Here is a 21,673-nt window from a genome sequence, read left to right as displayed (position 1 = left end):
TCTCGCCTATGCAGAAATGCTCACTCTTGTATGTATGTGCAGACATTCAGCAATGCAAATATTCTCATACATGTGGTAATGACAGTGGTGGGGTAGACATGGTCCCTCGTGCTCCCTCTGAAGCTGAGGGCCAGTTTTTCTAAACTTTTGGGTCATTCTGTGACGGCAAAGGAAACAAGGTTTGCTGACTAAATGTTAATCTTTTCTCAGGAAAGGGTGTTGTGTCTCCACCTTCTCAGAAACATTACTGAGTCACATTAGCTGGTGGTCTCTGAGGCTCGGCTCTCCGGGTTTCTTGCTCACCAGTGTATTTCCTAGCACCACCGAAACCCTCAGCTCTCTTTTTTCTGCAGAAGGAGTAATGTGACTTACTTTACTTGAGCTCAGTTGTAACAGGTATTGCCTCAGTTAAAATGCATATATGGCTACATTTGAATAATAACCCAGAGGGACATTTGATTAAATAAAAATATTTAGATATATGAGTAAAGGAACAATATTCTCTGTTTTCTTCCCACATTTCTCAGACATGCATTTCAGTTGAATTTGGTGGATTCAAATAGCCCCTAGTTTTAGTGTTTATGAGTGAGTGAATGAATTTACTTTGTTACGCTTCCTATGCAGCGTGGTGGTGCACCGGGCTTGACTGGGTCCTGCTCTCTGACAGGTCTGGGGTTTGAGTCCTGCTTGGGGTGCCTTGCGATAGACTGGCATCCTGTCCTGGGTGTGTCCCCTCCCCATCCAGCCTTGTGGGCTGTGTTGCTGGGCTTCAGGGGGGTATACCCTAGACAGGATGCCAGTTAGTACATACATACACAGTCATTCACCCATTCATATACTAAATACAATTTAGAGTAAAAAATTCTAGCAACTGCATGTGTTTGGACTGCAGGGAGGAAACCAGCGCAACCATAGGAAGCCTACACAGACATGAGGAGAACATGCAGACTCCACACTGACTAAGTGGGGGTTTGAATCTACATTCTCTTGTATCACCCAGGGGCTGTGAGCACACCGTGCCACCTGCAAGAAATACGAATATTGCAATGTGAATTATTTAACCCTTTCTTTTATTTATTCAGGACATTCGGACCTCGTACATATTTACATCCTTAAATGTTACCCAGCTATATGTGTATATCAATCCATCAGAACTAAGATCACATTGTGTTATTCATTTAACTCTTTAACAGGTTCAGGCAGATCCCCTACAGAACAGCTGTTCATGTATTTTTATGGGAGGCAATATTTAAGACAAAAGAGTTTGAATTCATCTTCTATAAAAGAAATGTAACTCTCCATGTAAAATTTCAATTTTGTGAAATCCAATGTTCCTTTGTCAAATCGTAAAACACTTCTGGACTGTTACTTCCTGTTTGGAGTCATCAACTGCTATATCCCTCTGAAAACATAGCTATTTAAATATACTTATAAATGTGAAACTGTCATAATTTGTGATAATAAGTCAATATTCATGCTATAGCTTATTGATATACCAAAATGGTTGCAGTGACAATTAAAAAAAAAAAAAATGTCTAGGAAACTACAGTATATAAAAAATGTGTATTCCAACAAAAATGGTTTTAAGCCTGAAGTGTCATTTGCTTAATTCCAAGTCTTTTTTTCCATTGTCAGGTGTCTAGACTTTTAACTTTGTTGGAACAGGTGAATATAGCTATTCCTTTATGTAGATCCTCAAGAATATTCCCCATATACGATATAGCAATTTCAATAGAGACTGATTTTTTTGTTTCTTTCCAAGGAGCAGAAATAGTCTGATGTTATCTGGTAGCTATTGTCAAGGTATAAAGAACAAAGGGCTTTCTCACACTTTTTCAACCCTCCCTTTGCCTGTATGCAAGAAGAAAGCTGGAGAATGTATAGATTCAGTCCGTTTCTTTCTGCGTGTCCTGGTCGTGGTAGTACCAGGCTGAACTGGCAGGGCTAAGCCTTCCTTTCCACAGAAACTTCTGGTGGATCCTTTGGCTTTCCCAGGTCAGCTGAGAGATATAATCTCTCCAAGAGGTCATCATTCCTGGTATAGCTACAACTGCGGTGGCAAGAGGGCAGTTTTACATGACATGCCCAAATCATATCAACTGACTATTCTCACAGCAGAGAATCACCAGTCTCAGGTGCCTTTTCCACCAGAGAGGTGACATTCCACTTTCCCAGAGCCGCTTTCCATTGCCAGGATCCAGTCCGTCTCAGTGCTGCTAAGAAGTGACTCTTAACTGGCATTGCACCTGATCCCCACCTTTAATCATGCCCCCACTCAAATCAGTATTATTTGATTAGTCTCTTTTATTGAATTGAAAAAGCCATACACAATAACAAATGATAGCTTATATTTGTATTATGCAATAGGGAAAGATATCAGTCAGCTGAATACCACACATTCAAATAAAATGTTTCTTGGACAAATGCAAGAAGCTTTTAAATCTAATTGACACTAACATTTACTGTTACTTAATGAACCTGTATTCTGCTTTGAGAGTTTTACTGAATCCCAAATGTGTAAGTGGGCTTTGTAAATAAAAGTGCATCCATATTTGGCCCACTGCACAGACACCTACTCTGCTCCTCCAGTGACTTTGTGAATCCATTTGATGAATTTTGTTGTCAACAAGGTGTAAACACCGGGTGCCTCGCCAGATTTTGAACCAAATGAGGTGATGGCAGCGTACTTTCCATTGCATAACAGTGGCCCACCAGAGTCACCCTAAAGAAAGGGAAAGACTATTAGAAACCATACTACTAACTTGAAATGAAATGAATGAATGAATGAAAGCCATAGTGCCTATGGTAAGTCATAACCTGAAACACTTGCTGAGCCCTGCTGAGCCCTTTATGTTATCTTTTCACAGCTTCTTGCTCAGTTTTTTAGTTGGTCATCCCACTGTGCATGACTGTCTTTTTTACCGTAAAGTGCATGCAGTTCTCAGGGTTTGAAACATGTCAGACAAATAGTAGGAGATAAGAAAGTAACTGACAATGTGAAATGCAGCATGTCTTCATAATGGTGAGTAGGTTCTTGTAGGCTCATGACACAGCAGTGCTGCAGCAGCTGTCAGTGACGCAGTTACTCAGAGCAATTAAAACTCAATAGGCAGAAACCCAGGTGCAGACTACTGTCAGACGTGAGCCTGTTACTGGGATGAATATTCTCAGTAGCTGAGCCACTCACATTCACTTATCTCTAACAATAATACAAACTTACCTTCTCCCTATACCAAATCCATCTTAAATGTATATATGTGATGCTTAGGAGGAACTGACTGGGATGAGAATTTTTTTTTTTTTTTTTTTTTTTTTACCTGGGAGGTGTCTTTCTTCCCATCCTTATCCCATGCACACAGCATGCTATTGGTAATAACTGTTTTCTTGTAATATGTCTGGCACTGTTTTCTGCTAACAACACTGATGTCCACCTCCATCAGTTTGTCTGAGCCCTTCTTGTTCTTCATGTTAGTGATACCCCAGCCAGCAGTTCTGCAGGTGGTCTTCACTTTGATGTCTTTCCCTTCAGCTGGTAGTGCTAATGTTTTGATGTACTGGTTGGTCTTCACTGGCACTTTCAGCTGGTAAATGAAAAGATTTTTTTTTACTCAGTTTCACTTTCATTTTCAGAAATGTAAAACAATTAACTTGAAAAATGTTCTAAAAACCATTATCATAAGCAAAGAAGTTAGAAAAATTTTGAGAAGGGAAAAAAATGAGCACTTGAATGTACCTTCAGAAGCATGATGTCATTTTTGAATGTTTTGTTGTTGAATTTTTCATAAGGAAATGCCTGTGAGACTGTGAACCGCTGTTTCTCTTTCTCCTTCTTGGAAACGGAGTGTGCCCCAAGAGTCACTTTCATGTCTGTCCTGGTGATACATGTACAGATAAGATCATGTATTATCACTGCTGTAGTATTTCCAGTTTAGATGCAATAGGTAGTAATACTTTATGGTCGTTGTAGACGCCCAGTCTAATTTCGAAGGTGCCTCACACTTGCAAGCTTTGCTCCAGGTTGACTCACCCTTTACAGTGAGCTGCAGTCAGGACCCACTGTTCCTTGATCAGAACCCCTCCACACTGCTTATGGTCCACTTGGATCAGAGCCAGGGAGGGCCAGGAATGCCGTTTAGCTTCCTTACCACCGATGATCTCTTCACATTCATCTGTTAGGCAAACAGAATGCCCACAATGCATAACTTTACTTTACTAGACTAACCAAATATTGACAATGACTTTACATAAATAGGTAATAACATAGTACATTCAATTAAATGCTCCCACATGATAACAGAGTAACCTACATTAGTAACAGTACATTGTAAAATGTATTTGAATTCTGTTGTATAAATTAAAATGTTTTTGCTGCACTAATATTTTACTACTTTTAAAACTTTAGTACACGTAGCTTGTTGTTTACACATCCTGTATATTCTGAGGGATTCTCTCAAAGATATCCAGTAATAGTGCTTCCTCTGTGTGGCTACGAATTTGGAATCTTGTTAGAAATCCAATTCAATGGTAAACTATGCACTGCAAATTTCAGTTCTGTATAATTTGATAGTTGTAAAATATTGACAAGCTCTTCTTGCTCCCTGAGTCCAAGTTCTCTAGTCATTTATGCATAGCTTTGTCAGTTTATTTACAGGACATTGCTGCTTTTTAAATTGAATACTATCATCAGAAAAAATATTTACCTCCTGGTATTTGCCAAAGGACGATAGCTGCAATAAACACGACAAATGGTGTGATGACTGTCATTGTGACTGTTTGATGTGTTCATTTTTACATCATATTTATATGTATATATAACGGAAGTGAAAAAAAGGATGTGGTTTTCGTCACTTATAAAAGTCTTCTTTGAAGTGCAGCACAGAAAGAACTGACGTCACCAAAGAATTGAAGCCAAAATTCTTGTACATTTTTGGCACAAGCATCCCAAATAGATATAATAGAACCTCTAAATACTCCAGTAGCAAATACACAGAAATCAAGATAGTTGCCTATTACTGATGATGCAATTAGGCTCATAAACTGAGGTGGTGAGCAAAAAAGGAGAACACTAAACAAATAGTTTGAAATACTTGTTGTGTAACATACTTTTGGTGATAATAGACTTTGATTTGATTTGGTAGCCTTATGAGTAGCAGTAAATTGTAATTAGATTAGCAATAATATAATGAGTAATTTTATATCATTATATATTATTGGAATAGGGGTGCGGTGGTGCAGTGGGTTGGACCACAGTCCTGTTGTCCAGTGGGTCTGGGGTTCGAGTCCCGCTTGGGGTACCTTGCGACGGACTGGCGTCCCGTCCTGGGTGTGTCCCCTCCCCCTCCGGCCTTACGCCCTGTGTTGCCGGGTAGGCTCCGGTTCCCCGTGACCCCGTATGGGACAAGCGGCTCTGAAGATGTGTGTGTGTGTGTGTGTATATATTATTGGGCTGAAAGATAAAAACAGCCCTCAGTTGTTTCAAAAACCATGTCATGAGAAAATAAATAATGTTATATATACCGAAGACCAACTAGTGAACCACTAACCCTAACACTTGTCATTCCATGGTAAAAACACCTAGTCAACATCTGTTGGTGGCCAGAGCACATTTTTCAACCTCTGGTGGTCCTTTGAGTCTTCAGAAGTGTGTTTGTAACAGTAACCAAAACCACACACTTCTTTTCTCAGAGTTTCTGGCCCGTCACGACTAAAGTCGCTGCATTAGTCATGCAAAGCATTCCTGTTAATGATGTAATATACACATATAAGTGGGGAAAGGGAAAAAATGCATGACTGACCAGCTCAATTAGCGGTTATTTTAATTAATGTTTATTATTCATTATTATTCATGTTTTTTTCACGACTTTATGCCATCAAAAATGTTATGCTAGCTACATACATGACTTGGGGTGGATATTTCCATATTTTTATTATTTGGTAATTTTCTATTGCTAAGTTGTGTTCAGTTACTACTAGTTGCTTCTAGTTGCTATGAATAAAATAAAACACAAAAGAGCTAATGGAAGATCAGCTGTAACTGCAGACATGGTTATTTATCTCATTCTAACATGAAACCGCTTGGAAACTGAAAGCAGTGGTTTTTGTTTTGATTGTTGAATGATGAATATCAAGCTGTTTGTATAGATTTAAAAATTAGCACGCATGCATTTGCAGTGAACTCAGCAGGCTCCCCCTCATGCACACTGGCCTCCTGTGAAACCACAGAGCCAAAGATAGGTGAGCGATGATGGCGGTGCTTCTCAGATGCTGGGGCTGCTGTGAGTTGTAATGGCTCGAAAATGTGCATTTAGCAAACCCACAGCCAGTTCTCGCACCGCCTCTGCTGCGTCCGTTTACGCTCATCATTATGCAAGGTCAGTTCTGCTGAATACCAGTGGAACAGTGGTCAAAAAAACCAACCAGCGTATGATTTATTACACTCTTCACCCCTTAATCATTTTTCATCGTATTTGTGCTGCTGCCCACCAGCAAGACATGCAGTGCTTCTGGGATTGACTCTGGACTGCTAAGACCCTGACCAGGGCAAACAGTTATTGAAAGTGACTGAGTGAGTTATACTACTGTTACTGGGTTGTTAATATTTTTTGCCCAACGTAATTTGCCCTTTTCCTCTTGAAGGCCCTGAACATTGGATCTGTAACATTTTCCAGTAGAATACTTGCAGTGAGTAAACATGAAGGCATGTGTATGGCAGGTTAGTAGTCCACGAGATAGCGCAGCTGGATGACGATGCTGGTGGAAAGTTGGTTGGTTCAACCACTGATGCTACCAGCCCAGGTCCTTATGTATCTGTACTTCATATTTGTACATCAGTGAGTTGTAAAATATTTAATTAAAATCAGTCTAAATATTAGATAAATGTAAACCAGCCATTTAAAATAAAAATTCCAAATGTGAATATCTGCTTTCAATTTGTCTTGGCCAGGTCCTGCTCTCATAGGGGGTGTGGTGTTGCAGTGGGTTTGACTGGGTCCTGCTCTCCGGTGGGTCTGGGTTTTGAGTCCTGCTTGGGGTGCCTTGTGTCGGACTGGCATCCTGTCCTGGGTGTGTCCCCTCCCCCTCCAGCCTTACGCCCTGAGTTGCCGGGTTAGGCTCCGGCTTGCTGCGACCCTGCCTGGGACAAGCTGCTTCTGTGTGCGTGTTTTCAATTGTAAAGGGAAAGCAGATTCCTAGAACACAGAGTTTTATAGAACAGTTTTTAATGAAGAGGATTATGTTTTTCATCAAACATGCCACACGTACATAATAAACTTTGAGTACTCTCTCAATTGATCTACATGCACACAAACACACTTGTGTATATGTACAGACACAAACAAACACACACACACACACACACACACTTTTCAGAACCGCTTGTCCCATACGGGGTCGCGGGGAACCGGAACCTACCTGGCAACACAGGGCGTGGGGGGGAGGGGACACACCCAGGACAGGACGCCAGTCCGTCACAAGGCACCCCAAGCGGGACTTGAACTCCAGAGCCACCGGAGAGCAGGACTGTGGTTCAACCCACTGCACCACCGCGCCCCCCCACAAACAAACAAAAACACATTAAACTCCACCGTCTACCAATACCTTGTAAAAATAATGAGGCTGATTTCGTTTTGTAGACTAAAAGAGAGTTTCTCAAAACTAAATGGTTATGTGTGGTAGAATTTTCAGGGCAAACGGAAAAGCAGTAAAAAAAGATACAACATTAGTTAGTCTTCTATGTAGATAGTTTTCTTGATCCAGTCGATGTATTTCTGTGAGAGGGCTGTATATACTCCAGGTTTGGTCTTAATGCCACATTTGACTCCAAAGGAAGTGATTCCTCTGAAAACCCCCCTACACAACAGAGGACCCCCTGAGTCCCCCTGTCACAGAAAGGGAAAAAAAACTCAGTTCAGATGTTTTCAGTTCACTTATTAATACTGAAATTAAAATGCATAGACATTTATTCACTAAGCAGACACTTTTCTCCAGACTGACTTCCAACGTATGTAGTGTTATGAGCTCACACACCTCATTCACTGCTGTGACTTACACTGCTAGATACACTACTTACAATGGGTCACTCATCCATACATCAGTGAAACACACTCCCTCTGTCACTCACATGCTATGGGGAACCTGAACAGCATGTCTTTGGACTGTGGGAAGAAACCAGAGCACCCAGAGGAAACCCACACAGAGACAGGGAGAACATGCAGACTTCACACAGACTGAGCTAGGATTGAACCCACATCCTCTCACACCACCTAGGTGCTGTGAGAGCAGTGACCCGGTGCTACCCACACAGAGATATAACTTGCACATGGGAGGCATGCAGTGAAACAGATACAGATGCTACCATTCAAACACAGATGTTAATGTACACAAAATGAAATACACACTCCTATTTACACACAAACATATACTGTATGTTCATGTCATATGAATATATCCAACTAAACGAATGCAAATGAACAGACAGGCCTTCCATGTGTCAACAGCTGCCTGGCTGCTCCCGAGAGAACAACAGAGAGGTTCATTCATAGCTCACCTGGCAGGAGTCTGAGCGCTCGGCGCCCTTGGATCCCGCACAAATCATATCCCTGGTGATAACAGGACTGAAGTTATAATACTCCTTTGAATTGCATGTGGCAATGTCAACAACTGTAATGTTGGCTGATTTTAACACATCTGATTTTTTCCCTTCGTTTTTGGTGGCCCCCCATCCTGCCACAGAACACGTGGTTCCAGCTGCGACCACCTCCACTCTTTTTGGCAGGTGGAGAAATGACACGGCCTCCGTTTTCTTTACTGCCTTGTTCAGCTGTGCCAGAAGAAATTAGAGACAAAACTTGTCACAGTGACTGTTCTGTATTTTCATTGTAAATGTGTTTACAGACGTAATGTTTAGGCTGATTTGTAAATAATGTCATATTAGAGCTATATAGGTATTACATGATGTATTGAATGGCACTGCTGACCTTCAGTAGCATGATGTCATTGACTTTGGTCTGTGGGTCAAAGCATGGATGAGAAATGCTCTTCTTCACTGTCCGTACTTGCCAGGTTGTCTTGTTGTCCTTGGTCAAGGAATGCACTCCTAGCTGCACTTTCATCATACTTTTCAAATGCACAGCGACAGAATGGATTTCAGTTAAACAATTAATGAATCACAGGATGTGAGGTCACTAGATTTGGCATTTAGTGTACTAGGTAAAATTTTCAGTATGGTTCTCACTTTTTGCAGTGCGCCGCTGTCACTACCCACATGGGGCTGATCAGGGCCCCCCCGCATATCTCGGCACCTTCAAGGTAGGCCATGAAAGGCAGCGAGTGAGGGCGTACCTTGTCACCTCCGATGATCTCTGCGCATTCATCTGCGATCACGGTGTACACCCATGGAAAGAGCACAGGGGAAGAAAATCATTATATCAGAAGGTACATATAACTGCTTTATTAATCTCTTTTTTGATGTATTGCACAGTTCACTTTTGTATTCTTTGCTGAATCACTCTTCATCTTGGTTTTACCAAAAGGATTCTTCCCGGTTTTAAAGTATCACTATAAAATTTTCTTCCCTACATTTAGTTTGGTACTAAGAAGATCTTTTGAAAGTAGCAGTAGATGTTTCAGCTGTCAACTATACATATTTAGCTGATGCTTTTCTCCAAAGCACCTTACAAGGTTAAGATCACAATTTTTACATGCTTATAATCATTTACACAACTGGGTGATTTTACTGGAGCAATTTTTACAGTAAGTACCTTGCTCAAGGGTACTACAGCCAAAGGTGGGATCAAACCTGCAACCTTTGGGTCCGAAAGTAATAGTGCAAACCACTACGCTACCAGCTGTCCCTATATAGGTATAGAGTACAAAACTCCTGAAACAGTTAAAAACCCCTTCATATTCTGCTCTTAAGCCCAATTAGATGCTTCTCATATGGTCTAGACCCAAAACCTGTCTCCTTGCTTCTTACACCCTACCCAATGCCAAACATGATGGAGTACGTGAGTCCAAGTGTTATAACCTTGACTGCTGATGAATATCCTGTGTGCAGTTCAGAATACAAACCATGCCGACTTTCATGCATACATTCAACGTTTTAATCCATTCTCATCTCTATCCTTGCAGTAAACACTCTGTACCCTACTTTCTTACATTCATCCTATCTACTATGTAATCCATGCTCTCCAAGGTACAAGACCTGCTCACCTGATGGCAGGAGGAGAAGGAAGACTGCTATGTAGAAGCCTGGGGTTCCGTGTTTTACCATTGTGTACCAATATTACAGCAAATCTGGTCGACGCTGAACTGCGCGCCACTATTTATTACCAGTGAAGAGGATGTGGTTTGTCTAACAGCATGGGTCTTTAAAATCATCCTTACAACCAGTCAGAGAGTCATCTTTCCGTTGTACCTTTCTCTGCGTCACAAACCAGCGTGTGGCTTGAGTTATGATGAGCAGCATGCACCTTAGTGTGTTTGAAACATGTTTTGTCTGTGACACACACTGCAAAATATTCAACATTTCTTGTCCTAAATACTATGCTCTTTCTTCACTGAAGGTTACTTAAGCTCACTTAAGTGATCTTAATATGCGTCATAACCCTTCCGAGTGGATCAAAATCGTTTTTGGTGCTTAATATAGTGCCAGTGCTTTCACTGGAGTACAGTCATAAAGTTATACTTTTTTAATCCAGTAGAATTACGAGAAACATTTAACCAAACTCATTTGCACAGTTCACATTTCAGCTTGTTTATCCAGAATTGTCTGAAAAATGTCTTATCGTGAGATTCTTGTAAGTGTGCAAGAGAAGCAAAAGGAGTTGCCTCTGCAGTTCCATGACAACATCACGGAGATCGCTGCGTTCACTAATTATCTAACGAACTCCCAAGTCTTCCGCTGCTGTTTTTAAGTGCCGTTGAGCCGACGCCAGTTCTTGGCCACAAGGACTGAGAACTTGCACAATGTTCCATCCTATACTTGTATCTTTGCCCAGAGAGGTGTGATTACATTGTTGTTGTAACTGAGTCCATCTGTTTGGTTCCTGGTAGTTCTCTTTTTTCCCTTCGGCTTTTACAGCTCTCATAGTGAGTAATTTTAACAGTGGAAAAAGTGATGTGTGAAGTGGGACTGCAGCCCTGATTTGCTTAGTGCTGCTGCTCTTCTGTGTGCGGTAACCTGTTACTTAGACAGCAATACACATTTTTTAATTTGAATGCCATTTAATTCCCTTGTAGGCACCGGCATGTAAAGCAGCTTGAATAACTGAAAGTAATGCATTTTTTTGGTTATTTCACTGGTGATTTTTTTCTTCCATTGTTTTGTTGCCGGGGGCACGGTCATCCAGTGGGTTTGGCTGAGGCCTGCTCTCTGGTGAGTCTGGGGTTCGAGTCCTCCTTGGGGTGCCTTGCAGTGGACTGACGTCCCGTCCAGGGTGTGTCCTTTCCCCTTCCAGCCTTGTGCCCTCTGTTGCTGAGTTCGGCTGTGACTCTGCTCGGGCCAAGTGCTTATAAGCATTGCGTGTTTGTATTTTGTAGCCTCGGTATCATTTTATTTCTGCGGCTCTTTTTAAGCACTTGGAAGTCAGACAAGAAATAACGCTAATGTACACGCAGTTTTATACATACATACATTTTCAGAACCGCTTGTCCCATACGGGGTCAGGGAACCGGAGCCTACCCGGCAACTCAGGGCGTAAGGCCAGAGGGGGAGGGGACACACCCAGGACGGGACGCCAGTCCGTCGCAAGGCACCCCAAGCAGGACTCGAACCCCAGACTCACCAGAGAGAGCTGGACTGTGGTCCAACCCACTGCGCCACCGTACCTCTTCGCACGCAGTTTCATTCCTTTAATAATTTATTTTTCCAACTTGTGACTATTGAGATTTTTGTTGTACCTCTGGTTAATATTATAGAGGCGACCTTTGGATCAGGCTAAGTGTAACATTGTCAGTATTGTAGAACAGGGTGGATTGTATCAGCAGCTCCAGGTGCATACTGATGTCAGTGGGCATGGCTTAGACAACAGCACTGTGTGCGTCAGCAAATTCAGGTGTGTATGAAAATGGGAGTTCAGGGCAGTTGTGACGTGAATGGGATCAAATTACGGGACACATTTTACAGTGTGTCTTCCTTCTTTATATAAATAGGCTGCCAGAAGAGTTATTTATAGACTGTACACTCTATTTATAGGCTCTGTGCAACAAAGACTGTGTTTGACCTTAAGTATTAAATCATTTCCCGATCACATACCGTGATTACCTGCGACAGCTGAAGAAGTAACAGTTACAGAACCTACAAATTACGTAGATACTGTATACTGACAATAGTGTGGAAGAGAAAAGAATTGCACAATTTCTTTGTTTCTCTAACAATTTGCTTCACTGCAAGAGGTAAATGTTATCATCATGAGTGTGATAAACCGCTGTATTATCACATATGTATTTACCCTGGGCACCCTAAGAGCATTGTCAGCAATGGCTCACCAGTTTTGATAAATGGAAAATTGCAATATGGTACTATTCAGCAGCTGAAATGCAATGTTGCAATAATATGAGCCTTGCACACTGAAGTGTGTAACATGTTGACCTGTTTCAGGGTCCGAATCAAGACTAGACTGTACAGCAAAAACACCGGAGAAGTTTAACTTGTCCCAGTTACTCATTGGCTCTTTTCATCACCGCAGGAGTGAGTCCTGTGCACTCTGTTCGTGACGTCTCTGTCCTTGACTGGAAGAACCGGCTTCATTCCCTCTGATGGCTATAGTCCAGTTTCCTTGTTCGCTCGCCGTAGTTCTGCGAGAAAGGACGACTGTGACACCAGACCCTGTGTTGTCCTCCTCAGATGTGAATGAAGCAGCTGGGCACAGCAGCTTTGGAAGCTCAGTAGCTAGGACGCCTGGAAGAGGCAGAGAGGAGAGATGGCGTTCTTCCAGGCAACCAGCGCCTCACTCTAAGCAGATGTAGTAATTCGCGCTCCATGGACGGCAATGCTGTATTACTTGGTAAATAATATGCATATGGTTTCAATTTCACTAATTCTGACTAGTTGTATACATGCATTTACCATTGCAGCTGTGTCTGAGAATGCTAGATTTATCTTACTTGTTCGTTTACCAGATTAATGCATGGAAATGCTAGGAAAGTGAAATTTGCTGAGATGTGAGATATCACACTCACTATAATGCTCCACTGTGTTCTATAATAGCACAGGACAGGGGTGTGATCTCTGTCTAGTACTACTGTTTAACACTTTCAGCACAGGTCTGTGTCCCTTAATCAATGCTTTGTAACCTCACTGCTACAGAGTTGAGTATTGCATGTATGAGCATGGGGTAGTGTTGCTCTCTGCATGCCTCAGTCCAGTGGTGGCTATTAGAGAGACATTGGAACTCTGCGTTTAGACTAGTTTAAATGTTGCGTTTAACTTTTAATGTATATAGCATGTTTTTTTTTTTTTTATCTGTGTATGGTATGTATGGTGCAGCAGGTAGCATAGGGGTTAGAACTGTCACCTGTTGCTTGAAGAATATGGGTTTGCACCACACCTCCTGCCGTAATACCACTGGGCAAGGTACTTACCCTGAATTGGTTGAGTAAAAACTTATTCAGCCATATAAATGAGTAAATCATGACAATGAGTCCTTAGCAGCCTGGGGGGATGGATGCTGGGGAGTCATGGAGGCTGCGACTAGCTCTCCCAATCACTTCTCTGGTTGGGCAGGGAGGGGTGTGATGGAGGGGACAGCTCTGGGAAAGAAGCTGTTCCTCAGTCTATTGGTGCAGAATCTTATTGTCCTGAACCGTTTGCCAGATGGCAGCGGTTCACATAGGGAGTGGCTGGGATATGTGGTGTCCTTGATGATAAGTTAAGTTATATAAGTATATAGGTTGATTATAAGTGGCTTTGGTGAGAAGCACTAACTAAATGAGTGAAAATATTAGCAGTGTATATTAGGATTGGAATGTCATCATATGCCTGATATTTTAAGATATAAACCGAGTCCCCTGCAGCAGAGATGTTCGTGGATGCTGGTGCCACCTGCTGATGCAACTGCAATGAATCACATATGTTTCAGTTTTTTCAGTCTGTTCTTCACTGTCATTTATTACATGTACATTTATTCATTTATCTGATGCTTTTCTCAAAAGGGACTTACAAACCCAATTTCCAGGGAAGTTGGGATATTTTCTAAAATGCAATTAAAAAAAGAATTTGTGAGTTGTTAACTCTCTTGAACCTTTATTTAACTGACAAAAGTACAAATAAATTTCTTGTAATGTTTTGGCTGACCAACTTGATTGTATTTTGTAAATATAAGCAAATTTCAAATCTGATGTCTTCAACACACTCCAAAAAAGCTGGGACAGAGGCAAAATAAGAGTGAAAGTTTATAGAATATTCAAGAAACACCATTCTGGAAGATTCCACAATAAGCAGGTGAACTGGTAACGGGTGTGGCTATCATGATCGGGTCTAAAAGGAGCATCCACCAAAGACAATCTTTGCAGACAAGGATGGGTTGTAACTCACCACTTTGTGCCAAACTTCGTGAGATAATTGTCAATCAGTTCAAAGAGAACATTTCTCAGTGCAGGATTGCAAAGAATTTAGGTCTTTCATCATCTAAAATACATGAAATTCATGTAACCGTGAAAAGATTCATGGAATCTGGAAAACTCTCAGTGTGTAAAGGGCAAAGCCGGAAACCACTAATGAATGTGTGTGACCTTCGAGCCCTCAGATGGCATTGCATGAGAAACCGTCATGCTACTGTGATAAATATAGCTATGTGGGCTCGGGAGTATTTCAGCAAACCATTGTCACTTAACACAGTCAGCTGCTGTATTCAGAAATGCAACCTGAAGCTCTATTATGCAAGGAAGAAGCCATACATCAGTTCTATGCAGAAATGCTGCCAAGATCTCTGGGCTTGAGCTCATCTCATATGGACTGAAAGGTCGTGGAAACGTGTGCTGTGGTCACATGAGTCCACGTTTCAGCTTGTTTTTGGGAAAAATGGATGCTGAGTTCTCCGTGCCAAAGACGAAAAGAACCATCCAGACTGTTAGCAGTAAAAGGTGCAAAAGCCAGCATCTGCGATGGTATGGGGGTGCGTCAGTGCCCACGGCATGGGTGACTTGCATATGTGTGAAGGTACCATCTACGCGGAGGCGTATATTGGGATTTTTGAGAGACATATGCTGCCATCAAAGCAACATCTTTTCCCGGGAAGTCAACGGTTATTTCAGCAAGACAATGCCAGGTCTCACTGTGCGTGTGCTTGACTGGCCTGCCAGCAGTCCACATCTGTCTCCTATTGAAAATGTATGGCGCATCATGAAGAGGAGAATCAGGCAACGGCGACCACGGCCTGTTGAGCAGCTCAAGTCTTGCATACTGCCATGTTCCGTGTCCGGAAGTGAGAGGACGAACCCAAGTGCAGGGCGAACAGGAAGTTTATTAGGGTAATCCAATAACCGTGGTCTCAGACAGGCAAGGGTCACCAAGGGACAGTTCTCGTTCAAGGGGAAGATCCAGAAGGCGAAGTCGAGAAGAAGGCGTGGGTCCAGGAACACAAGAAAGCAAACCAGGTAGGAGGGTTCAGGGATAGGGGAGCAAGGAGTAGGGGTCACAGGGCGATGAGCGAGGAGCAGGAGGGCGAGGGGTGAGGAACGAGGAGTAGCAGCAGGTTGTGTCGTGGGAAGCTTGGGCGCGAGGCGAACAGGGTTCCGCGTCAGACTTGGTCCTGTCGCCGCCTTTTCTGCTTCCGTCCTGACTGGTTCCCAGATGTAGCTCGTTGCACCGGTAGCGTGGCCGTGGCACATACAGGAAGAATGGGCAAAAATTCCACTAGAAAAACTGCAGCAAATGATTTCTTCAGTTCCCAAATGATTACAAAGTGTAATTAAAAGAAGAGGTGATGTGACCCAATGGTAAACATGCCTCTGTCTTAACTTTTTTTTGAGTGTGTTGCAGGCACAGGCACACACACTTTCGGAACCACTTGTCCCATATGGGGTTACGGGGAACCGGAGCCTACCCGGCAACTCAGGGTGTGAGGGGACACACCCAGGACGGGACACCAGTCCGCCGCAAGGCACCCCAAGCAGGACTCGAACCCCAGACCCACCGGAGAGTAGGACCCGGTCTAACCCACTGCGCCACTGCGCCACCGCACCCCCCCGTGTTGCAGGCATCAATTTCTAAATGTGTTTATATTTAACAAAGAATTAAGTTCATCAGTGAAAACACTGAAAATCTTTTCTTTGTCTGTTAAATAAAGGTCCAAGTGAATGAACAGATTACAGTTTTTGTTGCATTTTTAGAAAGTGTCCCAACTTTTCCAGAAATGGGGTTTGTACAATTACTTACCCATTTATACAGCTGGGTAATTTTACTGGAGCAATTTAGGGTAAATAACTTACTCACTTACTACAACTGGCAGAGGGATTCAAACCTCTGGGTCCAAAGGCAGCAGCTCTCACCTCTACACTACCAGAACATATATTTTAAATGTAAGTTTAAGTATCAAAAGTATTAAAAGTATATTTTAAATTAAAGTCCCTCACCGATTCATTATTCAACCCATGTAAAGCTGCAAATCAGTAGACAATTCTTTTCTTGGCATGTGACATTGCAGAAGGTATCAGAACATGATAAATTGAATTTGAAATTACTAAGAAGACTTCTTTTAGTATATCATTTTACATTGCTTGGTAATTAATTTTTCCATCCTTCCTCCTTTCAGCTTTATGGCTGAACCTGCACCTTAGTTTTGGGCATCACCATGGGCTCACGCTGATGGAGCAGGCGGAGAGCTGGGATGTAGCTCGCCTTTACTGCCGGATGTACTTTGTGGACCTTGCTGCTGCCCACACAGAGTCTCAACTGGGCCCCTTGATCGAAGTCGCCAAAGCAGTGTCTGGCAAGATCTGGATTGGCCTGCACTACAGTGGCCCTACAGGCTGGAGCTGGGTGGATGGGCAAGTGCTCAGTTACAACCCATGGAAAAAAGAGAACAAGCTGGGAAGGTGTGGCACCATCGACACCCGGCTGTCCGGAGACAAGAAGCTGCTGCAGCGGATTTGCATGGAGCATCGCCCCTTCATCTGCCAGGGTGAGCCTGCTGGAAATGTGCAACGACTCAGCCGTTGAGCTGCTCCGGTTAGAAATGCTACATTTCTATGTGAGATTTACATTAGTCATTCACATACTGTCATTAACCACTTGCCCAAGTCAATGTCATGGTGAGTGCCATTAAAAGAAGATCCAAGAGGCTTGTATAAATAAATGTTCAGATTGGAATGGTTGGGACAACAGAGTGTGTACTGTGTGAAGAACTGGATTTCCTTGGAAATCTCCCATGTGCTTTTTATTCAACAATTAGAAATAAATAAATAAATAAATAAAACAACCCTGATGGATAGTTCTATGCTATACAATTGTTGTATACAGCTGCATCAGTCAGGAGTTAATGTCTATCTCAGCAAGCTAGTTTTAAAATGATGCATTGCTACACAGTATTATTTTTAATTGTTTACCAAAACACTATTTAAATTTCTTTTTGGTTTGGATACGTATGCAGTTTTACATACACTGTCTGAAACCGCTTGTCCTGAGTGGGGTTGCTGCCAGCCGGAGTCTAACATGGCAGTACAGGGTACAAGGCTGGAAAGGGGGGGATACACCCAGCATGGGACACCAGGCCATTGCAAGGCACCCCAAGCAGGACTTGAACCCCAGACCCACCAGAGAGCAGAACTCAGCCAAACCCATTGCCCCACTGCATCCCCTATGCAGTTTTACATTTGTATAAATTCTATATATTGGCAGGTGTCTTTTTGCAATTTGAACCTAAAATTAATCATTTATAAGACGGATGCTTATGTACCATCTGACGTAATGACCTAGCGACCTATGTACCACGTATGCATGTACCATAGCTACCCAGTATCTGATGAAAGTGTTTTAATGATGTCTTACAGGTCCAGTGCCTCCAAAGAGAGTTGACGTGGACTTTGTGGGGACAGACTGCATCTTCCTCAAGTGGGATAGACCCATCTCTATGGAGACTGTCCAGTACAGCTTCAACATCAGCTACTCCTTAGTTTTCCAAGGCAGCAGTGCATCCAAAATATGCAACTCCACCTCGACCTCAATTTGCGGTCTCTCTCCAGGGAGCGAATACACCTTCTCTGTTTCCACAGTGATGAGGACAGCTGATCAGAGCCCCCCAACCTCCGTCGGCGTTGTTACACGTACGTTAAATCTACAGTCCCACTGCTGTGATTTCTTGCAACACAATTTCAACACAGCCCGCATTTGAGACTGTTGTATTTTTATTATCTTTGGTCCTGCTACACTTCTGAATCCACCGCTAAAGGTATGGGTCAATGCCACCCAGTCAAATTCCGTGTCTCTTAGCTGGACTGCTGCGTTTCCAATGTCCAGACCTCCAACATGAACATTTCATACTCCTCGTATGATGGTTCTCAGTCTGGTTTTAAAGTGAGCCCTATGAACTGCAGTCACCTGGTCATCAATGACCTGCAGTCATAGACAAGTTACATCTTCAACGTGACTGTAGTCAACCATTCTAGAGCTCACAGTATCCCCATTACTGTGTATCTTCGCACATGTACTGTACGTTTCTCTGCAAGTCTGTTACGTGCAGCTCTTCCTAACTGATTTGCGCTTTGCATTACTGCGTCTGGGTTTGCGTCTGCATGTGTGTCACTGTGTGTCATCACTGTTTGTCATTGCAGTTGTGTCCAGAAGCATGCATGTCTTATGTGTCTTTGCCTCTTTCTTGAATGGGGAAAACTACCTCTGAGCTGTTGCCTTGTATTCAATAACCAGCTCAACAATCACTGTAAGTGTAGAACAGCGTGAAACTGAATTGTGAACAAGTTTGGAGAAAAGTGTCCAATAAATGAACAAATGAAAATGTAAATGAAACAGATTTAGACTTTGAAAGTGCAGTTAGGAGTGTAAATGTGAAATGTCAGGCTCATACCGTGACAAAGTTTCAGTGCTTAATTGTCATTTTGATCCTGAACTTTCTTTCTCCCAGGCTGTCCAGATATTACAGCGCTTTCTGTTTTGAAGTTCGTGATCCCAGTTCTGGCATTTTGGCTGCTGTGTTTGTGTTATTTCATCAAGAAAATGAATAGCAAAAAAAGTAAGTGCAAAACCGGGGGGCGTGGTGGCGCGGTGGTGCAGTGGGTTGGACCAGGGTCCTACTCTCCAGTGGGTCTGGGGTTCGAGTCCCGCTTGGGGTGCCTTGCGACGGACTGGCGTCCCGTCCTGGGTGTGTCCCCTCCCCCTCCGGCCTTACGCCCTGTGTTGCCGGGTAGGCTCCGGTTCCCCGTGACCCTGTCTGGGACAAGCGGTTCAGAAAGTGTGTGTGTGTGTAAGTGCAAAACTGATGCTTGCTCACTCAGCCAGTCACTCACTCCCTTAGTTGGTTACATTTACATGTATTCATTTAGCAGCAGATGCTTTACTCTAAAGCGATGTACATCTCAGAAAAAAATGCAATGAGTGCATTACATCAACGGAAGGAGACTTGGATGCAGACATGTGATTCTAAAATACAGTTAATTGTCACATTCCACCATATGAACCAGAATACATCACATGAGCAGCTGCATAAATGTTTACCCATTATTGTATACTGTATTTCTAAACAGAATTATTCAACATAAACATTTACATCACACGAGTTGGTTTTATTGGTTACTTTGTTAGCTACTTACAGGTGGCATAGCAAATAGCAGTGCTGTGTCACAGCACGTGGGTGGTATGAGAGGGCATGGGTTCGATCCCCTGCATTCTGTGTGGAGTTTTGTGTTCTCATTGCGTCTTTTGACTTTCCTCCCCCCATTTCTAAGACAGCCAGTTCAGGGGGGATCTGTGACTCTAAAATCAACTATGGTGTGTGAGTGACAGACAGAAAGTGTGTTTTGTTGGTGTGTGTATGAGTGACTTATTGTAAGAAGTGTATCTCGCACTGTAAATTGCCTTAGGTGAATAAGAGGTGAGCTGATAATGCAACATAGTGTTCATTGGAAGTCACTTTGGAGAAAAGCAGTTAATAAATGTAAAGTTGCTTACTTTTACTAATACCTTGTCCGGGGTCAAGGTCGCAGAGGTCCACAACCTATCCCTGAATCACTGCGTGCAAGGCTGGGGATTACACCCTGGACCAAATGTCCATCAGTCATCGCTTAACCACACAATTAACCAAAAGTCACATTTAGTTTATTTGCCGGTAACATCGGCGTAAGGGGACTAGTTCGTTTACCTGCCAAAAATGATGAGGAATATTTGATGTTGATTGCAACTACAGAACAGTAATAACCTTAAATTACGGGATTACAGTGGTATTACTAACATTTTAAATTCTGATTTGAAGTTAGCTCTAAAACAAAGCCAAGTGTAGCTTTGTCCTCTTGTTATGACCGATGTTTAGTTGTTATATCTTTTTCTGTTTTTCTAGATCCCAAAGAAGAGACTGATTCAAATGAGGCCATTCAGGACTTAATTTCAGAAAAACTGGAAGTTTAACTTCAGTAGTGTCATCAGTGTCACCCTATTTATTTTACTTTAATATGATCCTCATCACTATTCCTGAACCCCACTGCAAAAATTTGCTTGTTTATTCTTCCAAGCGCAGGATGTTATGCCGGATATCTGATCATCACCTACAACTCAATCTTTCCAAAACGGAAATCCTTCACCTCCCAGCTGATCCGTCTTTCTGTCGAGAACTCTTTGTCAAACTGGACAACTCGCTCATTTTGCTCCTTCACCGCCTATCCCTGATATTTACAAGACCCGATCCCTCGCTACAGCCCAACCAGACTGCTACATTCCTCCACCTCAGCCCGCTTGGTGGTCTCACAAACAACAGGCCCAAAAGCACAATGTTTTTCAGTTCTGGTTTTGATGTTGTGGAATGACCTTCCCGTCTCACTCAGAACTGCTGAATCTGTCTACGTTTAAGAAGGGTTCCACAATGCATCTCTTTTGCACTCACTTCTCCCCTGACCTCGTAAGTGCATCATAAATGTGTATGTTTATGTTTAATAATTTTTTTAAAAGAACAATTTGTTGTGTAATGTATACTGGTATACTGGTTTATACTGTGGTATGTGACAAATTGATTATATTCAAGAAACACATGGCTACATCCAAATCTCTCCTTCTGTTGATGTAATGCACTTTTTGTATTATTCTCTGAGACTAACATTGCTTTGGAGAAAAGTGTCTACTAAATGAATAAATGTAAATCTCCATTTTAATCAGATTTTAACGTGTCTTGTTGCAGGCAACACATAGCCAGTAATATACAGTATACTGTACAGACACCCCTCGACTTACGCAAATAGACGTTCTTCAACCCCTTACGTAAGTCGAAATTTACGTATGTCGGATTTCCTCTCCCTCTCCGTTACAGAGCCAAGCCTTCTCATTTCCTTCGCATTTTCTGCAAACACGGGTATAAAAAAAATAGACACAGTATAATTCTCTAGTAAATGTCAGACACTGCAATAAGACATAGGCCTAGTCAATGAGATAAATGTTCACATTTCTATAAAGCATAAATTTAATTAAAAAATAGACTGCTGCATTGTAGCCTACTGTGCGTACTAATCGATCTAGTAG

The 21,673-nt window shown here is 42.4% G+C and overlaps 3 protein-coding genes across 3 annotated transcripts; 1 reads left to right on the top strand and 2 right to left on the bottom strand.

Moving 5' to 3' along the window:
* Nucleotides 1–2,473: 2,473 nt before the first annotated feature.
* Nucleotides 2,474–4,768, bottom strand: LOC108938441 (granzyme K-like). The gene is made up of 5 exons (XM_018758997.2): nt 4,701–4,768; nt 4,028–4,169; nt 3,734–3,872; nt 3,318–3,581; nt 2,474–2,722 (listed from the first exon to the last, which is right to left on the bottom strand). Exons 1-5 carry the CDS (start codon nt 4,762–4,764, stop codon nt 2,573–2,575), a joined length of 759 nt encoding a protein of 252 aa, XP_018614513.1. The 5' UTR covers nt 4,765–4,768; the 3' UTR covers nt 2,474–2,572.
* A 2,765-nt stretch (nt 4,769–7,533) lies between these two features.
* LOC108938512 (granzyme A-like) lies at nt 7,534–10,323 on the bottom strand. The gene is made up of 5 exons (XM_018759096.1): nt 10,210–10,323; nt 9,233–9,371; nt 8,976–9,114; nt 8,546–8,818; nt 7,534–7,877 (listed from the first exon to the last, which is right to left on the bottom strand). The coding sequence occupies exons 1-5, from the start codon at nt 10,268–10,270 to the stop codon at nt 7,722–7,724; spliced, it is 768 nt and encodes a 255-aa protein (XP_018614612.1). The 5' UTR covers nt 10,271–10,323; the 3' UTR covers nt 7,534–7,721.
* Nucleotides 10,324–12,814: 2,491 nt separating this feature from the next.
* Nucleotides 12,815–21,046, top strand: LOC108938525 (uncharacterized). Its single transcript, XM_018759113.2, has 5 exons — nt 12,815–13,004; nt 16,752–17,120; nt 17,989–18,261; nt 19,077–19,184; nt 20,505–21,046. The coding sequence occupies exons 1-5, from the start codon at nt 12,980–12,982 to the stop codon at nt 20,570–20,572; spliced, it is 843 nt and encodes a 280-aa protein (XP_018614629.1). The 5' UTR covers nt 12,815–12,979; the 3' UTR covers nt 20,573–21,046.
* Nucleotides 21,047–21,673: the final 627 nt, after the last annotated feature.

The sequence above is a fragment of the Scleropages formosus genome, chromosome 17 (genome assembly GCF_900964775.1).
Source record: "Scleropages formosus chromosome 17, fSclFor1.1, whole genome shotgun sequence".
NCBI lineage: Eukaryota > Metazoa > Chordata > Actinopteri > Osteoglossiformes > Osteoglossidae > Scleropages > Scleropages formosus.
The sequence above is the reverse complement of the archived record's forward strand: the minus strand, read 5'-3'. Positions and strand labels throughout refer to the sequence as shown.